The 15406-nt window shown below is 50.3% G+C and overlaps 2 protein-coding genes across 14 annotated transcripts in view; one reads left to right on the top strand and one right to left on the bottom strand.

The window, feature by feature from the left end:
• Positions 1 to 3042: 3042 nt before the first annotated feature.
• PEA15 (proliferation and apoptosis adaptor protein 15) lies at positions 3043 to 12885 on the top strand. Its single transcript, XM_017864831.1, has 4 exons — positions 3043 to 3238; positions 9065 to 9238; positions 10623 to 10778; positions 10931 to 12885. Exons 2-4 carry the CDS (start codon positions 9067 to 9069, stop codon positions 10993 to 10995), a joined length of 393 nt encoding a protein of 130 aa, XP_017720320.1. The 5' UTR covers positions 3043 to 3238; positions 9065 to 9066; the 3' UTR covers positions 10996 to 12885.
• A 333-nt stretch (positions 12886 to 13218) lies between these two features.
• Positions 13219 to 15406, bottom strand: part of DCAF8 (DDB1 and CUL4 associated factor 8) — a 48825-nt gene continuing 46637 nt past the window's right edge. For 11 of the 13 annotated variants that reach the window (XM_017864815.1, XM_017864826.1, XM_017864828.1 and 8 more), the window contains one exon: positions 13224 to 15202. In XM_017864815.1, the coding sequence (XP_017720304.1) occupies positions 15086 to 15202 (117 nt within the window). In that variant the 3' untranslated portion in view covers positions 13224 to 15085. Of the gene's footprint in view, positions 15203 to 15406 lie in introns of all 13 variants that reach the window. The other 2 variants (XM_017864825.1, XM_017864816.1) reach the window with 1 other exon arrangement.

The following is a 15406-nucleotide window of genomic DNA, read 5'->3' as shown; positions in this document are numbered from 1 at the left end:
AGGAGACATTTCAGTCAGTGGAAACATCAAGCACTGGCAGGATGTGTTTGTCATATTGGGGGCACAGAGACCAGAGAGACAAGAAGAGAAATTCAAGTTGTGGCCATGAAGCTGGGTAAGCATAATGGGGCTGGGTTGTAGAGCTGTTTGAATTGAATCCTGCCAGCTGAGGAGGCAGGGCAAAATTTAATCTGGTAGTGATAAGCAGGATGGGGAGGGGAGATGATAGAGATGCCAGAGGTAAGGAGCCCAACCCATAATCAGTGACTGTTATAATAATTGGAGTGATGTTGGGAGAACACGGACCCAAGTGGTAGTCATGGGAATGGAGAGGAGATAATGTATACAACGGGGATCTCCCAGACCTGGGCCTGCTGGAGGTCTCAGCAAGAAGGACCTAGTTTTTCCAGAATAGGCCCAGGCTGGGGTAAGCAAAAAGGAGTTTAGGGGGTTGGGGATGGGAGGGCCAAATAGCTAAACAAGCCCATAAAAGATATACATTTTATATTTGAGATGACGCCCATAATTTTGAATATATATATACACTTTTTTTTTTTTTTTTTTTTGAGAAGGAGTGTCACTCTGTTGCCAGGCTGGAGTGCACTAGTGAGATCTCGGCTCACTGCAACCTGTCTCCCAGGTTCAAGCAAATCTCCTGTCTCAGCCTCCCAAGTAACTGGGACTACAGGCACCCGCCACCACACTCGGCTAACTTTTTTGTATTTTTAGTAGAGATGGGGTTTCACCATGTTGGTTAGGCTAGTCTTAACTCCTGACCTCACGTGATCCACCCACCTCAGCCTCCCAAACCTCCCAAAGTGCTGGAATTACAGGCGTGAGCCACCATGCCAAGCCAACATTTTATTTCTCATGGATCAGGTGTAAAGTTGTTGCTGGGAGACTTAGAGGATTTCTAAGTATGGAAAGATGAGACCTGAGATTAAATATATTTTCACTCTCCACAAACAAGTCCAGGAAGTGTTCCTGGAGAAGGTGGCAGGGGTGTAGAAAGCAGAAACTATGTATTCATTCCAACTTGTCACTATTTAATAAATGTTTAATAGTAGTATGGGAACTAAGCNTTTGAGAAGGAGTGTCACTCTGTTGCCAGGCTGGAGTGCACTAGTGAGATCTCGGCTCACTGCAACCTGTCTCCCAGGTTCAAGCAAATCTCCTGTCTCAGCCTCCCAAGTAACTGGGACTACAGGCACCCGCCACCACACTCGGCTAACTTTTTTGTATTTTAGTAGAGATGGGGTTTCACCATGTTGGTTAGGCTAGTCTTAACTCCTGACCTCACGTGATCCACCCACCTCAGCCTCCCAAACCTCCCAAAGTGCTGGAATTACAGGCGTGAGCCACCATGCCAAGCCAACATTTTATTTCTCATGGATCAGGTGTAAAGTTGTTGCTGGGAGACTTAGAGGATTTCTAAGTATGGAAAGATGAGACCTGAGATTAAATATATTTTCACTCTCCACAAACAAGTCCAGGAAGTGTTCCTGGAGAAGGTGGCAGGGGTGTAGAAAGCAGAAACTATGTATTCATTCCAACTTGTCACTATTTAATAAATGTTTAATAGTAGTATGGGAACTAAGCTAGTATTACAATAATATTGTGGAGCTTACTGTCTAGCAGAGGTCAGTGGAAGGCCCTGGTCTAAATAATAGCTCCTATTTTTTAAGCACCCATCTGTGCCAGTCCCTAGAGACTTACTATTTCTGAATCTCAGAAGAACCCTCAGAAATAGGCATCGGCACCCTCATCTGACCGGTGAGGACACTAAGACTTTCAGGCATAACTTGCCCAAGGAAGGGGTGGAACTAGCACGCAGCCCAAGGCCCCCGGGTCTTGTTGCCTCCAGACCTGAGCCTTTCACTTCGAAACTACATGAGTCTCAAAGATGGGTCAACGAAATAGGTTTTGTCCCTACAACACAGAGCAAACATGATATATACAAAGGCAAATGATTAGGGTGTGACAGGGAGTGCTGGGGAGAGGAAACAGCAGAGAAAGGCTGTGAAATCCAGAGCAGCAGGAACTTGAGCCTCTTCTAGGAGTCGTGTAGACCCGAGAAAGGAGGGGCCTATTTGAGGTTTCTGGAGGAGTCTCTGCCAGGTAGGAACTGAGGCGAGATGGGGTGATCCTGGAAGTGGCACAAACACTGAGGGGAATCTTCCCAACCTGGGCCTGGTGGAGTTCTTGGCAGGAAGGACCTACCCAGGGTCAGACTTCTTTCCAGGGCCAAACCCTGCCCAGAACTGAGACCAGACCCCTTAAGCTATAGAGATGGGGGTGAAAACATATGCTTCTCCAATTCTTCCTTTCCTCTTTTCAGTCTGGCTGAGAATCTGGGGGAGGAAAGTCCCTGGGGTAGAGGGGAAGTGAGAGCTGCCACATTGGGCCTGGGCAGAGGGGCAGAGCTAGGAGACAGAGCTAAGTGTGGCTTTGCAAGTTGTCTATATTTGCCTGCTGAGCTCACTGCTGCTCTTTTTCTCCCCAGAAAATAAAATTACATCATGGTAGGGGGAAGGCAGGAGTGGGGCATGTTTGGGAAAGGTGAGAGGAATGCAAGAGGGCCTGGAGGCATCATCCTGGAAAGAGAAGATTCAGGGCTCCTCAAGACCCCATGTGGCCCGGACCCCTCACTCCCAATGTGGATAAGTCTGATCAGTCATTTACCACTGCGCCCCTGACCCTTCAGGCAAGGAAATAAGTTTTTACAAATATCGAAGCCAGCAGCTAAGAGAATCCAGCCCCCAAAGGCTTTCCAAACCCCTAAACCGAACCTACTCTGTGCCTCCCAGGGGTCCTAGGCACCGTGGACATCCAAAGGTCAAAAGGGGAGGAGGGTGCGCTACTGGGTAATAATTAAATATGAGAATTGTTTCGCAGTTCAGGAGGAAGAGACCATCTCTGCTCCAGCCCTTCGCCCAATTCTGTCCCCCATCCTAGGAGTCTTCCAGAACCGCGGCCCCTCTGTCCCCGCCCCTCCTGCCTCCCCTCTCTCCCCTCCTCCCGCCATTCCCCGCCTCCCGCCCCTCCCCGGCTCTGACATCACCGGCCAGCCGGGTGGAGTGAGCGGCGCTGGGCTCGGGCTCCGGCTCCGCGGGCGGAAGAGGCGGCGGCGGCGGCAGAAGCGGCGGCGGCGGCGGGAGCCGAGGAGGAGGTTCCGGACGCTGCTCAGGAACCGGGGACTCAGGAGTGCCCGCGCCCTGAGCGCTCAGCTCCAGAGGCGGTGAGAGGGGCGGAGAGGAGACATGTCGCGGGGAAGGGGCAGATTTGGGGGTCTAGGCTTGGAGGGGCAACGATCTGGGACACCGGGGCCAGACGGGGAGCGTGGGGACCCCGGACGAGTCCACTTTGTGTCAGGCCCCACGGGGTCCGTCCTTCGGTCGTTGCGTCCTGAGCGCCGAGCGTGTGCTGGAGGCGGCGTGGCTCTGGCCAGCCCATTCCACGCTGAACGGCAGTTTGAGAGTCGGACCGGGGCCTGGGGATTAGGATGCAGCCTGCTTCCCGCTCAGCCGGCTTGGCCAGGCCAGCGCCCGCCCCTCCCTCACCGCTCAGGCTTCGGACTCGCCCCCACTGGCGGTCTCCCGGCCCAGCCCTGTCTCGGTTCCATGTGCCCTCACCCCTAGCCCACTGCACCTGGGGAAGAGTTGGGCTTGGTGGAAAGCTTGTCCAGAGGGAAGGAGGAGCTGGGGGTGTAGAGGAGTGATGTATCTAACGTAAAAACCCTTATTAATTTCATATAATCCGTGTCAAAACTGACAGGGAAACACGCACACCTATAAGGCACGCCAGCACACACAGTGACACACACCCATGTGACTTATACACATAGTCTAGCACACTCCAAATCACAAACGTCCCTGCACTACGCATCCGGCCGCCCACCACACCCCCACTCTGTGGGGTGGGGCATCCCATGAGGAGTCTTCTGAACTGTGGGCTCCAAGTCATCAGTCCGACAGGACAGCTGAGTGGACAGAAAGGGCCACTGTCCCCAAATCCATCCTGATTTTCTGGCAGCTTTTCCCAGCCCCTGGCTTCAGATTGTTCCTCTTTAACAGTGGGGAAAGATGGGAGAAAATCTTGGTCTCATTCTTCTAAAACAAGGAGACAGGATTTTGCCGGCTAACGAGAGTAGGGGCTTCTGGTGGCCTCTCTTCCTGGGTCCAGTTAGGGCTTAGGGTGCTGGGAATGGCTAGTTTCTGGGTAAGAGTGGCCAAGGGATGGAGGAGGAGGGGGTGGAAGAAACGGAGAGGAAAAAGAATGGGTATGAGTCAGCCAAGAATGGAGCCCGTCAGAGAGAGAATGAGAGGAATGTGTGTGAGAAGCAGACAGACATCTCCAGAGAGGTCCAGAGATAGTCAGGGAACCAGGGAGAGGGAGGAAGTGAGAGACAGAGATGGTCAGAGAAGTGTGAGAAGTGCTTGAGAGTGCACTAAACAAATTAGGGAGGATGAAGGTGGGGGAAGACCACTGGGAGTTAGGGAAAGTGGTATGTGTGTCTGGGCCCCAGGCTGTCAGAGCGATTAGCTTTAATTGCTCTTCCCTTTGTGGTTAAATACTCCGTTGGGGAAATTGCCAGTGATGCCCTAGGCTGCAGGCTTCCCTGGTTGCCTACTTCCTCAATTCCGTGCCCATCATGTGTGGATGTATTATCATGCATGAAGAGGGTCACAGAATCAGAGCGCCTCACTCGCTTACACAGATCCTCACCAACAATGTCAATGATGGATATCTTCACCAGCTGGTAGGCAGCCAACCACTGAATCTCCAAGCCACTCCCACCAAACTTACTCTGTTTTGTAGCAGGGATGCTCACCCCTTCCTAATTGCAGCTCTGAATATTCAGATGGGGACACTGAAGCACAGATCTCAGGAGTCCTAAGTATTCATTGCTATGACTAAGTTGGATAGGTGAGTAGGAAATGCTAGAAGGGGTGAAAGCCTATAGAAAGGAGGAAAAGAGATACTGAAAGATGAAGTAGAAAGGAAATGGATGACGAAGAGTGAGAGAGATGGAGAGAGATGGAAATAGAATCAGGGAGTGCCACACCAGAAGAGTGGAGACAGAGATGGTCTGGGGAGAGTCCTAGGCCTCATTCCCCTCCTCGCCATCAGCCGGCCCTCCTCAGCCCTGCCTGATCCAGTGCCAGCTATCTCCTGATGCCCCATCTTGGGTCTGACTCTTCTCTAGACTAAAGGCTGAAGGCTACTCCCTGTCCCCATGCCCGAAGGTAATCCATTTTGCTTCTTGGGCTGAACATTTTGGGGTCCAGATGTCCTGCCTTTTGTCACTTCCAGGCTGACCCTGGAGCCTCAGAACCCTCAATTTCCTTGTTACAGGAATAAAGACAACCCCTTCCTCCCCCGCAAAGCTAGATTACTTCCAACTTCAGGCAGAAGACTGACAGACTTGAGTGCCTGGGAGTCCCCTCCTGCCCAATACAGGGACCTCTAGGTCCTTGCAGCTGTGTGGGATGTCCCCTCCCCTTAGCCTTAGGCAGCTGCAACAGATGTGGAAGAGGGAGGGGCAGCAACTCCTAATCTTCAGGCTTCCTTCTCGAATTTACAGAGGATTTGGAACCAAACATTAGAGAGAAGGGATAATCTATCACGACTTAATGTCAAAATGCACAGAAATTCTTTTGGTGCTGCCACCTCCTCCACAGGTGGTTATCCCAATTGCCAGGCTTCTCAAAGCACTCCCAGGGCCTGACTCTTCTTACCCCAGTGCCCATGGAGCTCCCACCTGTCCCACCCTAAAAGGTCAGTATATAATGGTCCTTACCTCCTGCCCCTCTTCCCCAGCATCCTCAGTTGGTTTGACCTTTGTCAGGGCTGTGCCTGGGGCCAACTTGGAAGGAGAGGGAGGCAGGAAGGAAGGAAGGTGTGAGGAAGTGGTGAGCGGAGCACAGAAAGCTGGGAGGGAAGAGGACTGACTTCCTGGCAGCCAGGGCTCCGGTTCCTGATTCCTGCCCTGGTATCCTGTCCCAAGAATGGCCTCCGCCCAGACTGCCTGGTGATCCCTGAGCAGCTCTCTGCACTTCTCCAGAGATCAGGAGGATTTTTCAGAGCCCAGAGAGCAGATTTCTCCACAGGCTCTAAGGAAATCTGAATCTCTGGTGAGGAAAGTGACATGGAGGATGAAGGAAACAAGCTCTGCCAAGCCCCACCTGGTCAGGCCAGACCAGCCCAGGTACAACAGCTGATCAGTGAGAATTGAGAGCAGTTCCCCTAAACAACACTCCCTTTGCTTCTTCTGCCATACTAAGGCCTAGGCAAATGGATCTCTCCAAGAAGGGAGGCAACAGGGTGGCCTTTCCTTGTACCCTCAGGGGGCCTTACTCCTATCCTTTCTGTCCCTTCTTACTCACCATTCCCCACACCCCTCCCATCTAGTGGTGTCATTGTCCTAACGACCTGGGGGGGGGGGACCCAGAACTGAGGTTGCCATAGTAACAGATGAGCTGAGGTTACAGCCTTCTATAGTTGTGGACTGTATGCTCTCCTCTCCCTCACTCCCCCATGCCTCATTTGCAGCCTTAGTCTCTTTCTGTCTCCCAACTCCAGCTCTCTTCCTCCATTCTGCAGGCTTCCCTCACCCCTCTGGATGTGAGCCTGTGGTTATATGCCTTCTTACACATGCTTTTGGCTGGTTTAGACACATACAAACACACACCACAGATACTCACAGCCAGTGCACCCACAGCCATATATCCAGTGCTGGCACATACACCTCCATTACCAGAACATCCAAACACACCCACAGATACCCAGCCACTGCCTCCTCCAGAGCTGTGCCCACAACCCAGGGATTAGCATCCGTAAGATCCAAGCACACACACATTTCTCCTCTGCCACTTTAACATTCCTAACCCCATCTCTCTTAGGGACTTCTTTGTATCTTTCACTCTCTTAGAAAGCTCCTACCCACTGCCCCCAAGTCTTTGTGGGTGAGTGTGTTACACACATTAATCTCTTCCCGCCTACCTCCTCTGTAGATCTGTTTTAGATTCAAAGCCCTAAATCTTAACTCCTCCTGACACACACACACACACACACACACGCACGCATGCACTCTTTCCTCCTGCAGGATCTGTAATATTTACAAACTCTCCTTCCATATGAAAGCAGGGAAGTATAACCCCCAATCCTGCCCCATTTCCAGCTAAGGGCTTGACCCCAGAGTTTCCTCCATTGGGGCAGGGTCTTGTCTCCTGCTGCCCTTTCCCTTCCAGCTCTACTCACGGCCCCCCCCCACCCATTCTTATCTCCATCTCTAGTCCCCTCCCTATCATCCCCCTCACCCGTATCCCCCTCCTTCTGTCCTTGGATTATCAGTGGAGTGAGGGGGGTTGGGCTCCAGAGCCTGCTGCTGTGACCTAGATTTCAAGACAGAGACAGTTCCTGGTGCTGACAGTCAGAGAGCATTGTTCCTGGCCCGGCCTGGCAGGGCCACTGCTGGGCCCTTCTGTCTGGTTGCACCTGGGTGTGCAACTGAGCATGCCTATGACTGCCTGTTTCTTGCGGGGGTCATGGTAGCCCTGCTGTCTGGCTCATTGTCTGTTTGTGTCACGGTGCCTGCCACCAAGGGAGGCTTGTTTATTCTGGTCCAAGTAGGGGGCTGGGAATGGCGACTTCTGGGTCTGCATCTCTTATTTTGTGACCACCATGCCAATCTCAGTTCCCCTGCAGTAGAGCAAGAAGGAAGGAACATGGGAGTGTGTCAACCAGGACCCTTTGATCTGCCACATTCCCAGCCTAATGCTGGGGTGATTTGCGGGCAGCCTCAGTCAGGGACGAGGTCATCTTGCTGCTTTTGGTCTAGTCGCATACAGAGTGTTTATGATACAATTTACTTTTTAAAACATGCTTTACTTTTCTGACTAAAAGAAAACAATACTCATTGTGGAAATAAGTTCCATTTTTGAGCTCACCACTAGTGTCACATTTTATGAAATCCAGAAAGTTCATTCAAACATCTGACCTTCTTTCTTCTGTCTTAGCCACAGTTCCTATCTTAGTGGAAGGAAGGCCTTGAATGTTTTCTACTTCTCACCTAAGGATCACGAAAGAGGGATGGGGTAAAGGCCTAGGTGAGATCTGGCCTTGCTGATCTCATCAGACCATGCTGAAGGTAGTGCCAGTAGGATGTTGATGCAAGAAAGAGGGGGCAGTCCCCTTTTGCCATTCTCCCAAAGCCGCATCTAAAGTCCCCTCCCTCCACCACCCAGCCAGCCTGGGAACTGGGCAGGGGGCCAGAGCCAGTCGCTTGGTATTCTTGGGCATGGGGGCTGCAGGCACAGCACAAAGGGTAGGAGAGAGAGCTGAGTGGGGCCTGGTAACCATCAGGGGAGAAAATGGGCTCCACAAAGGTGGGGGTGGTCCTTGCTTCCCCCACCTCGAGCCCTAATGACTGAATACAAGGCTAGCATGGAGGGGCCAAGGAACCATTGGACCAAACAACTAGGCATCCATCCAAAATGAGTCATTAGTGGAGTGATGGGGAGTTGAAGTGAGGGACCCCTTTGCCTCTGAGGCAGAATGGGGAAGCTAGAACACACGAGCTCCTACAAAACCCTCCAGCTCCTTCTCAGCTTCTCATTGCCACAGCAAGCCTCGCCCTCGTTGTTTTGGAGTTTTTTTCACTGACATGGGGAGGGGTTGGAAGTGGGTGGGGCGATTCTGGGGGGGAGACTTGGAGAGAGCGGGTGAGAAAGTCGGGAGCAGGTTGCTATGGTAACCGCCTCCTCAGTCAAGGGAACTGTTGCCAGGGTTACTGTTAGAGGGGGAAAACAGAAGAAAAAGATGGTGGGGGGAAGGAGGTATGACTTGTCACTCTAGGCTCCTGCCTGGCTCCTAGCATCCCGTCTACCCTGACCCCCTCCCCTAGGTCTTCCTTTTCTCCCTCAGCCCTAGCCACCTCCAGCCTCCATGTTCCAGGCACATGCCTGGTAGGGCAGAGTGGGGAGTAGGAGGGTAGTGCCGGGGAGTAAACCAGACTCTGTACCTTAAGCTCAACTCCTATCCCTTTGTTGCCTCCCAACCCCAGTCATGGCTGAGTACGGGACCCTCCTGCAAGACCTGACCAACAACATCACCCTTGAAGATCTAGAACAACTCAAGTCGGCCTGCAAGGAAGACATCCCCAGCGAAAAGAGTGAGGAGATCACTACTGGCAGTGCCTGGTTTAGCTTCCTGGAGAGCCACAACAAGCTGGACAAAGGTGGGGGAGGGGAGCACAGGGGTCCTGTCATCAGTCTTTCAGGCTCAGTTCATTCAGCAAACAGAGATGAGCTCAAAGCTCTTACATCCACAATGTGTACCCCTCTATAGCAAGGCAGAAGAGACGTGCTCTAAGAATATGGGGCCTTAGACATTTTCATTGTGCCCCTCATCAGTAAAAAACGTTATTCAGATACTCCTGTGCTATTATCACATACACAACAGAACGTAAAAACAATTTAATAGTAAAATTTTAAGTGACAAAAATTGGGAAGAATTCTAGACAATAAAATAGAATACCTGAATGAGGGGAGAACTCGAAGTGTAATCTCATCTGGTAAATAGTAATACTAATCTTTGTTAAGCACTTTTTAAAAACTGGTAAAATTTAAAACTACAAGTTCTAACACTTTCTTATCCACTTTGAGAGACTACTGCTTGGGGAGTGGGGTCTATGGATTAGACTAATCCCACCCAGCTGGAGGCTTTTGGGAAAAATTGGTGTTTAAGATGGCCCTGAAAGGTGAGTGGGATTTCTAAGGCAAGATCCAAAGGAGGGCATGCCAGGCAGAAGAACCCTGTCACAGAGTATCTAGTGTGTTTGGAAATGCAAGCAGTCCTGCCTGGCTCGACTAGGATGTAGGGTGTTTAGAAATGGCTGGGAAGGTAAGGGTAAGACTGTGTTGTAGAAAGCCTGGGTATTGGATAGGTGAGGTGAGTGAACTCAGAGCCCTTCAGATATACTATTCTGACTGCTGCGTGGCTGGCAGGGAGAAAGTATAAAGGAGGACATGTTACAGTTAGACTATGGCAACAGTCAGAGGGGAGGAGCCAGGGAAGAAGGTCTAAGGGCATCTATAATCTCCTGAAATTGGCCAGGCCATGGACATCATCCTTCTGGTGGTGTCCATACCTTCTCTCATTTAGAATAACCTTTCTCACCAGGCCCAGATTCTCTCCTGGGTTGCCTAGAGATTCCACTCTGTTGGTCCTACAAGTGCTGTCAGCAAATTCTTATACTTACTTGGATGGAAAGTGGAAAAGGATGGGGGTGGGGATGGGGTATCTGGAAGTCAAGTTGATTTTTCTTTTGTCCCCTCCCCACAACACATGGGAGCTAGTATCTAAGCTAAACCCCTCATTCTAACCACAGTCTAGAAACTTCACTGACCAATTATCTGCCCTTCCTGCAAACAGTCCTCTGTATTGTTGTTTGGGTGCCTTAGCTTTCTTTTACTGGATTAGTAGCCCCTCTTCTTCCAGTGTTGTACCCTCCCATAACCAATGTCAGCAACTCAGCTTTGGTTCCAGGTCACTAGTCTGGTGGAGTAGGGGAAGCTGACCTCTACAGCCTAGCTCTGACCCTATCTCCTGCCTTCCTCCAGACAACCTCTCCTACATTGAGCACATCTTTGAGATCTCCCGCCGTCCTGACCTCCTCACTATGGTGGTTGACTATAGAACCCGTGTGCTGAAGATCTCTGAGGAGGATGAGCTGGACACCAAGCTAACCCGTATCCCCAGTGCCAAGAAGTACAAAGGTAAGAGGCCACTCCTTTAGCTGCACCTCTGCCTCGTCCCATTGACTATCCTTGCAGTACTTGAGTTTTAGGAGAGTGGAGGCAGATGCCCAATGGGCCTGCCTGGCATCTCCCACACTGCTGTCCCTGGACACATCCCTTTTTGTCCCCAGACATTATCCGGCAGCCCTCTGAGGAAGAGATCATCAAATTGGCTCCCCCACCGAAGAAGGCCTGAGCAAGGGGAGGAAGAGGAGGAAGGTTGGACCTTCATCAGACCACTCCCTTCCCCATCCTCCAGGGGAGGGGGCAAGGGCAACCCACCATCTACCCACTTACTAACCTGGTCCTAACCCCCTTACTGTGCGCGTGTGTGTGCGTGTGCGCACGCTCTGGCTGTCTGTCTATATGTCTAGCTCATCTAGTTCCTCTTCTTAAGGGGATGGGGGTCAGGGGCTAGGGGAGGGGGCTGAGTTTCCCCACTTTAGGAGGAGGTGGGGGCTATTTCTATGCAAGTAGAAATCAGCACATTCCTCCTACTTCCCTTTCCTCCACTCTCCCCCCATATCTTTAAAGTGTGGAAGCAGAAAGGACCTGCATTTTCCTACACTGAGGAGCTGACATGGGGGTAAGGTAATGGGAGAGGTAGGTGGATCCAGGGAAAAGCAGTGGGGAGGGAAGGCAAAGAGGCCACTCAACCCCCACCTGGAAGGGGCAAAGAAAAGCAAGAGTTCCCTGTTTGTACTCCTGTGCTGGACTAGCTGTTTCCTGAGTACCAGCAGGTCCCTTTTTTGCCTCTCATGGGCCTAGCATAGGTATGAGCCAGCGATCCTTTCCTGGCCCCTAAGATCAAACCCCATGGAGCAGCCAGCATTAGATGCCCCCACTCACCTGTACTCTGGAGAGACTGTGTTGGGAACATGTACCACTGAGCCTGAGATGGGGATGAGGGCAGAGAGAGGGGAGCCCCCTTTTCCACTCAGTTGTTCCTACTCAGACTGTTGTACTCTAAACCTAGGGAGGCTGAGGAATGAGATCCTTAGGTTTTAACCTGCATCCTGACCCCACCATCTATAGGGTCCCAACTTGGTTATTGCAGGCAGCCTTCCCTCTCCCTTGGTGAAGAACATCCCAAGCCAGAAAGAAGAGAAGTTAACTACAGTGTTTTCCTTTGTACCGATCCCCACCGCAATTCAATCCAGGAAGGGACTTAGGAAACCCTTCTTTACTAGATATCCTGGCCCCTTGGGCTTGTGAACACCTCCTAGCCACATCACTACAGTACAGTGAGTGACCCCAGCCTCCTGCCTACCCCAAGATGCCCCTCCCCACCCTGACCGTGCTAACTGTGTGTACATATATATTCTACATATATGTATATTAAAACTGCACTGCCATGTCTGCCCTTTTTTGTGGTGTCTAGCATTAACTTATTGTCTAGGCCAGAGCGGGGGCGGGAGGGGAATGCCACAGTGAAGGGAGTGGCAGAATCAAATTGCTACATAGTTCAAACAAAAAAGAAAGCTTTTTCAAAAAACATTTAATTCACATGAAATCTCAGAGACTATTTAGACAAAGTTGAAGTTAGGAGCTTTCAGGATGTGAGAGTAAAACTTTAATGGGAGGGGAGGGCTGGCTGCTGGAAGAAGGAAGAAGCCAGACTGGTTAGACAGTATTCTTAACTCCTAGCCCAGCCTAGCGTGCCCTGCCCCTCTGGCCACTGCTGCAGACACCTGCCTTAACACACACACCTCTAGGACTCCACAGTTTTGCCTTAAAGGACCTTCCCAAGTCTCCTTTCCCTGTCTGGCTTCTCCCTTAAGAAGAGAGAGATACTTGTAAAATTGGGTTGGGAAGAATGAGCATAAACTGTCCTTCCATTTGGGACATGTTACATTAGAAAGAGAGAGAATAAGGAGCCTTTCTTATGGAAGAAATGGGAGAAGAGAGACAGGGTTATTTTCAGCAGAGTCTAGTAGTTTCTCTGTAAGGCAAAATAATCTAAAAAGACTAACCTGCCCACCCACTCCTTATATTGCTGTGAGATTGCCCCTATCTTGTGCTCTTCTGTCTGCAGTGTGCACGGCCTTGTTCTAACCCGGAATAAAGGTGATTGATTGTATTGTAATTAACTGATTTTAAAATTTCTGTGAGTGACGAGGATTTTGGAGCCTTTGAATCACTGGGAAGGGAGGGGGAACAATATTTATGCCCCAGAACAAGGGCTGGGAAAATACCCCAAGTGTATACCCTCACCCCACCCAATCTCCTAAGTATCACTGAGCTAAATGGAGCGTATCCTACTTCCAACAGTCTCCAACTGGAGCCCAAGCACTGGAAATACGGGTCTCCCAAAATGGACTTTCTAACACGGTATCATGTGCAGAATGAGAGGGGTAGCTACATTAGGAGGAGCAAAAACCATCCATTGTGAATAAATGGACCACATACCACACAGAGCAGCAGTCGGGGGGAAGAAAAGCTTTACTGGGAGAAAATACAACAAATTCCAGAGTGCATGGTTTTTAGCCCACCCTATCACCCCACCAGCAATAGGAACACAGACCACTCAATCACACATTCCCTACCTCAGGGAGTAAGTACAGCAGCCAACATCTGGTCTGAGAGCTGCTGGGAAAAGGGGCAGGAGGAAGTGTCTGGGAATACCATTCTCTCACTCTTTTCCCCTCCTTCCTGGCCTGATTTAGTAGAATCTGACTGTCCCAGGATACAGAATTCTTGATTGGATCTTGTGGAAACTGGGGGCAAAAAAATAGCAGCAAAAGCACTTAAGGGCAAGAATTCAGCTGGGACTTTCAGACTGAGTGACCAGTGATAAGACAAGTGCCCAAGCACCAGCCACTGTAATCAGTCCTTAGATTAATGACTTGTTCCTCAATCCTAAAATATCAAGAGGCGGACAAGGTTTAAGTCAAACCCAGGAAGTCTTTCCCTTCACTCTTCTATAAAGAAGGGAACTGGCATCAAGTTGGATGGCTTAAAGATCAAGCAGCTCAAGGTAAGAGAGAGAGAGAGAGTGTGTGTATGTGTATGTGTGTGGTGTGTGTGTACGTGTCTTCTGTCACACAAAGTACCACAATAGTCTGCAGTGGTGGCACCACCCTAAAGTATTTAAGTTTTAAAGACAGGCCAGCCTCTGGTTAGAAGAGCCATCCTTGGAACCCCCTACAAGACTTGAGAGGTAGGAGATCTGAGGCAAAGAGCTGAGAGGAATTTCCTGTTTTTCCCAACCCCCACACCAAAGCAGGGAACCAGGAAGGGCAGAAATGAGGATCCTTCCATTCTCGAGCCTCCAAAAACCTAAAGGGTAAGTCCCAATCTCTAGTGACCATACACAGAGGTAAACTGACCCCAGGTGTCACCTCCACACCATTACTCTTGTTCACTCTTAAGTCCCTTTATTGCATTCATAGAGAATATATAGGTATTTAAACTTTGACAATAATTTTACCTTGATACATCCAAGTTTGACTTGCTTTTTAATATATTTATAGATATAAAATTAGGCCTCTAACAGTGATAGGGACAGGGAGATTGCTGCCACCAAACAATGTTTTTTAAAAAAATAACAGAAGAGGTAACATCCTTCCTATTCTTCCTTCACATCTGCCCCTCTCTCACCTCTCCCCAACCTCCCTCACCTGACGTATTAGGGGGTGATGGGATGAAGAGAAGAGAGTGAAGGATATGTAATCAAGTGCAAAACACTGTGATAAGTACAAAGAATGAATAAGGTGGAAAGGAAAGTGAAGAGTGTGGGATGGTTAGGGGCTTTAAGGACTTCCCAGGAAAATAGGATTCTGGGATGGGGTTGCTGGGAGCGGGGGAGGGGAACCAACTGTCATATACTTTTAAAAAACAAAGGAAGAAAAGGTCAAAAACCTAAACCAAAGAGAGAGTGGCACTCCTACCCTCCACTCTGGCCCCTTGGTACTGAATAGCCAGTTGTTCCACCCACCCCCCCCGCCCAACAAACAAGGGAGCTTAAAGAAAAACCCCATTCCCTATCCCAAACCAGTTAACAAAATAGGCTTCCCTCTCCTCTCAAAAAGAGGCTTTGGGGAGAGGCCATTTCTACTGAGTCCTATGCACCTCTCCATGGAGCCCCATTCCAGGGGTCAACTCCCATTCCTAGGTACTCTGTTGGTTCACTCCTCTGGTTTGTCCTTCTCCTGGGATGTCTTTCTTTTATCTAAAGCAAAAAGTCCAAAGTGCGTTTCTGCTGAATGTAGGGCCTGGGACAGGAAAGGGTTGCCCAGGCAGGATCAGATTGGCAGCCCCAGCCTGCCCCACCTAGGTATGAGGCCTCAAGATGGCATGCACTGCACCCGGTCAGGGCCCTCCTCCTCGTCCGATGTGTCTGAGGAGCTGGGAGACTCATCAGAGTCCGCGTCTGTGGCCCCAACCCCAGGTTCTCGCCAGCGCTGTGGATGGGAAAGGCTTGTTAGTAACCTCCCTGGATGGAACAAGGACAAGCCTGTTAGGTCTTAGCTAGAATATAGATGCTTTAGGCCAGAGATCAGCAGAATTTTTCTTAAAGGGCCAGACAGTAAGTATTTTAGACTTGCAGTCTATATGGTCTTTATTGCAACTATTCAACTCATTGTAGCGTGAAGGCAGCCACAGAC

Source organism: Rhinopithecus bieti, unplaced genomic scaffold, assembly GCF_001698545.2.
Source record: "Rhinopithecus bieti isolate Rb0 unplaced genomic scaffold, ASM169854v2 scaffold_77291, whole genome shotgun sequence".
In the NCBI taxonomy this organism is placed as follows: domain Eukaryota; kingdom Metazoa; phylum Chordata; class Mammalia; order Primates; family Cercopithecidae; genus Rhinopithecus; species Rhinopithecus bieti.
This window is presented reverse-complemented; position numbering and strand designations above follow the sequence as displayed.

Coding starts and splice junctions, on each gene's coding strand:
- PEA15 (XM_017864831.1), top strand. CDS start 9,067: ATGGCTGAGTACGGGACCCTCCTGCAAGACCTGACCAACAACATCACC. Junction 9,239..10,622: donor CCACAACAAGCTGGACAAAG/GTGGGGGAGGGG, acceptor GCCTTCCTCCAG/ACAACCTCTCCTACATTGAG. Junction 10,779..10,930: donor CAGTGCCAAGAAGTACAAAG/GTAAGAGGCCAC, acceptor TTTTGTCCCCAG/ACATTATCCGGCAGCCCTCT.